This window comes from Crocodylus porosus, unplaced genomic scaffold (genome assembly GCF_001723895.1).
Source record: "Crocodylus porosus isolate Cpor-Errol unplaced genomic scaffold, CroPor_comp1, whole genome shotgun sequence".
NCBI lineage: Eukaryota > Metazoa > Chordata > Crocodylia > Crocodylidae > Crocodylus > Crocodylus porosus.
The window spans coordinates 9,993,399-9,998,083 of record NW_017728942.1 but is presented as its reverse complement, the minus strand read 5'-3'; the positions used below and the strand labels follow the sequence as shown (position 1 = coordinate 9,998,083).

Here is a 4,685-nt window from a genome sequence, read left to right as displayed (position 1 = left end):
TAGATGGTACAAGTCCCTTCATCAAGCTCTGCCAAAAAGTATAGATGGTACAAGTCCCTTCATCAAGCTCTGCCAAAAAGTATAGATGGTACAAGATTTCCTACTTATGGGGATTTTTTACCATCTGGTACCATCTATACTTTTCCCAGAGCCTGGTGAAGGGACTTTGATCCTGAAAGCTTGCAGAAAAGGACAGTTTTCTTGTGATTTCCCAGTTGGTCCAATAAAAAGTATCATTTTGGAACCAAGAGTTCTAGTTTTTTGTATGTCGTCCTGTCTCAGACCGACACGGCTACCAAGTACGGTCCTTGTACGCGCCTGCGCTTGTAATATTGGTTTATTTTGGCACCGTGTGTGTGTGTGTGTGTGTGTGTGTGTGTATTTGGTCTACACCTGTGTTACTGTTCTCACTATTCTTCAGCTTCTCCCAGGTTCTTGGTCGTTCCCACAGATCAGACTGCGACCGAGGGGCAAAGCGTGGATTTCCCCTGCTCTGCCGAAGGCCGTCCTCCCTCTGTTATTGCCTGGACGAGAGCAGGTATTTCCCCAGTGATTATCCCCTGCGCCCAGGCCGCGGTGAGGAAGTTCCTGCCGGGGACGTTCTGCTGCAGGGATGAGGAGCCACGAAGAGCAGGCTGGCGTCCAGCTGAGCTCCGGGTGGGGTGTCCTGGGGGGATGTCTCATGCTGCGATGTCCTTTTGGCTGCTGCTTTGCTTATGATGGAGCTGGCAGGTAGTGCAGTGCTATTCCCAGCACTCCCTGGAGCTCAGGGCAGCCCTAATCCGCTCCCTTCAGAGTAACTGGAGTACCTAGGCTCCGTGCAACAGCAAAATGGGCTGAGTCACTCTGTCAGATGACTTGTGAATGTATGCCATTGCATCTTGTGAGCAACTGGAGGGTAAGGGCTAAAATACTTGGCTTGTGGCCACAATACAATCCCCTGGGCTCTGGCAGGGGCAGGGATAATGGGAATACAAGAGCTGAGAGCAGCCAAGTCCAAAAGGAACCTCTCTTTTCAGGGTCAAGGAGACAGCTCAGCTTATTTAACCTGCAGGTACTGGTGTGGTCAGTCCTGGCAGGCTTCTTTTCCATTCTCTTGTAGCCATGATACCTTAGTGCTGGCTTCACGCTCTGTATTTTTGCCCTGAATCTCCTGGGGCTATGAGCTAGTGGGGGGGGGGGACCCAGGAGATGCATGGCTCATGACAGGAGATCATGGATGGTAATGTTAAGAGCAGGAAAGGACCAGTGATGCTCACCACATCAGTAATAACAGGATGCAGGCGGGGGGAGCCTGGATGCTCTCAGCCTTCACATCTTCATCAGAGATGTTAGGGCAAGCTCTGCCCTAACATCTCCCCCGACCTGCAGCCTCCTTCAGTCTCTAGTCTGATGAGAAAAAGATGAGTCTATACTGCAAAGGACTATGGTACTTGGTCATTATGGCCTGGCTTGTTCCTCAGCGGGGAGGTGGTTCAAGGAGGGGAACCAGTTTTGCCTCTGACGCACGAGCAATATTTCTCTCCTGCTTTTGCAACCCTTCCCGAGGCCAGCAGGCAGTGGTGAACTCCTGAAGTTGTGATGTGTTGGCTTCTTCTCTGAGCTGATCCTGTGTAACACTTTCTGGGCCAGGAGCCAGTAATCCCAGGTCCACCAGCCTCCAAACTTCCTCATGCTTCCCAAAGCCATAATTAATAGTTAAGAGCTGGGAAGTATTCATCTCTGGTACTTCAGCATCTGCAGCAACTACCATCGACCTTGGGCAGACCAGCTGAATTATCCTTCAGCAACAGACTCGCCATCCCCTTCAGCCTTTCCCAGCTTCTCAGTTTGCCTTTAGCCATGAGTAGCAGCGTGGGAGTGATTCCACTTCAATTCAAAAGTAGAGCTGGGAAAAAAATATCACTCAGTTTGAACCAACAAAGAATATTTTCAAACTTTGCAGCGAATCCTAAAGTAAAAACGTGTTCTGGGGTCAAAACATTTTTTTTTTCCATTTGATTTTGCCTGTTTCAGTGTTTTGAAGGGTTTTTAATGTGGTCGACATGGAAATATTTTCATCCTAAAAGTTAAAACATTTAGTTTTAAAAGAAACTGCACTTTCCAGGTTTATTGCGGGGGGGGGGGTGTTGTTTTTGAACAATTTGATGAAATTGGTGTGAATTCAGAAAAAAATGTGGGTATTAGCAAATCTGATTTTTTTTTTTCTTGCCACTGAAAAGTTTTGTGTGACACACCCCCTGGCCCCCCAATCCTCTCTGCTCAAGTCTATTCATACTCCTGGAGGGAAGTTAGAAAGGACCTGGAGGGTGAGAATAGCATCTTTGCTTGGTCTTGCTCATGGCATTTAAGGATGGGATCAAGCTCTAGACCATGCCACAACCATCTCCAATGTCAGGGAACACAAGTTGCTTCCTTAATGAATGGTTTTGCTGTTGCCCTCAGGCGGGCCATTGCCGAGTGACCGGCGGCACAGCATCCTCTCCACTGGCACCTTGCGTGTAGTGAGGGTTGCCTTGCACGACCAAGGCCAGTATGAATGCCATGCCATCAGCGCCATTGGTGTGAGGAGTCTCCCTGTGCATCTGTGGGTGACGCCACGAGGTAGGACGGTGCAGGAGGTACCGGAGGGCAAACAGGTTTCATTTGCTTTACGGTGTGCTGGATGTTGCCCGGTCTGAAGGGGGTGGTCCTGCGAGGTGGATTCCTTCTTTGCATCTGAATCATGGTAACAGTCTTTAAAAGAAGGAAAAAATGCAGGGAGTTATAGAAAATGCGGGTTGAAGGGACCTCAGGAGGTCACATCTAGTGCAACCCCCTGCTCCAAGCAGGACCAGCCCCAACTATGTCGTCCCAACCAGGGCTTTGTCTACCTAGGTCTTAGAAAACCCTAAAGATGGAAATGCCACCACCTCTCTGGGTAACTGTTCCAGTGCTTAACCACCATCCTAGTGAGAAAATTCTTCCTAATATCTAGCCTAAATTTCCTTGCTGCAGCTGGAGCCCATTGCTCCTTGTTCTGTTATCTGCCCCCATTGAGGACAGTCCAGCTCCGTCCTCTTTGCAACCCTCTTCATGTAGTTGAAGGACACTATTAAATCCCCTCTCGGTCTTCTCTTCTCCAGACTAAATCAGCCCAGTTCCCTCAGCCTCTCCTCAAGTCCTGTCCCCCAGCCCCCAAACCATTTTATTTGCCCTCCACTAGACTCTCTCCAATTTGTCCACGTCCTTTCACATTGTAATACTTTGTAATGCAGTGTCAATCCTCAGAGGCCAAAGCAGTTATTTTTTTTTCACTTGCATCAGCTGAAAATTTGGCATGCAACATAGGAAGAACAAACCAGCTCCCCAACCACAGACTGTGACCGGGGAAGGAGGCTGCGCTCCTACATAACACAGGCTAGAGACCCCCCTTCATTAACTTCTGTACCAAACCTATAACTCCGGTCGGAGCTGTAGCCTCTCCCTTGGAAATTCTTGTATTATGAACCCCTGTTGCTGGGGGGGGGGGGGGTGGTCCTTGCATGTTCCCAGGTATTTCCAGGAGCAGAGATGACAGCACAAGATCAATTGTGAAATATAACGTAGGGAGGAATCGCTAATGAGACAAAGGAAATAGATGAGCCTTAATCTGATGGTGGAAGCTGTCTGGAAATCTCAACTCCCCCCTTGTGAGAAGTTACAGACTTGAACCAATTTGTTCCTAATCAAGCAGCAGCTTGTTGTCCCCCCCCACCCTTTCTCCCTCCTATGCAGTGGTCCCCGTGTTTCTTCATCGCCCCCAAGATGTGGAGGCAGAGACTGGACAGGATGTTGTGATCATCTGTGCTGCCCACGGGGATCCCCAGCCCACCATCACCTGGGTCAAAGTAGGAAAACTCATCCTTTCGCCATCACCAACGACATTGGGGCTAATGCCCCAGAGCCAGACCCCTTCCTGGCATCGTTATCTAATGCTGCCACTGTTTTTCAAATGAGCTTGTGCAGGAAGCTGCATCGAAGGACATGCAATCAAGTCATAATGGACAAGGCTTTTTTGATTGTTCAGGACCTAGGCTTTTGTCCTCCAAGTGGCTTTCCTGTTTCCTCCAAGGATGTAACATGAGCTACCAACCTCTTCATATATTAGCTGGCCACGACCCAAAGACCAGGATAGTTCTAATGCAGGAAAATTTGTTCTTGTTTTCAGGGATTCCCACTGGTGGGAATCAAATGTGCCACCTAACTTAGTTCTGGATCTGACGAGGCAGACTAAAACACCCAAGGCAATATCAGAGAGCAAAGAGGGGGGTTGGCTGTAGCTGGAAAAGAAAAATGCTTAGTTTTTCATTAGATCAGGAGCCCTTTGGGAGGCACCTTGTCATTCCCCTCTGACACCACATTGCACTGCAGTCCTGGTTGAGGTCTACAGCATAATATGAAGACTAACCTACCTGAAGTAGAACAAAACCGCAGAAGAGAGAGTGCGAAACACTCAGTAGCCTGAAAAAAACTCTCTCAGGCCTATAGTTCTAGACATGACTGAACCTGGGGAGCCAAGGGAAGTAAGGAAATCTCTGTATCGGCTCAAATAGATTTCATAGACATCGGGGCTGGAAAGGACCTCGGGAGATCATCGAGTCCAGCCCCCTGCCCAAAGGGCAGGAAGTCAGCTGGGGTCATAGGATCCCAGCAAGATAAGCATC

The 4,685-nt window shown here is 48.9% G+C and overlaps 1 protein-coding gene across 3 annotated transcripts in view; it reads left to right on the top strand.

The window, feature by feature from the left end:
* Nucleotides 1-4,685, top strand: part of LOC109318850 (peroxidasin homolog) — a 48,241-nt gene that overhangs the window by 33,355 nt on the left and 10,201 nt on the right. For all 3 annotated transcript variants that reach the window (XM_019548269.1, XM_019548267.1, XM_019548268.1), the window contains exons 11-13: nt 422-538; nt 2,446-2,604; nt 3,757-3,869. In XM_019548269.1, coding sequence (XP_019403814.1) covers nt 422-538; nt 2,446-2,604; nt 3,757-3,869 — 389 coding nt within the window. The remainder of the gene's footprint in view (nt 1-421; nt 539-2,445; nt 2,605-3,756; nt 3,870-4,685) is intronic.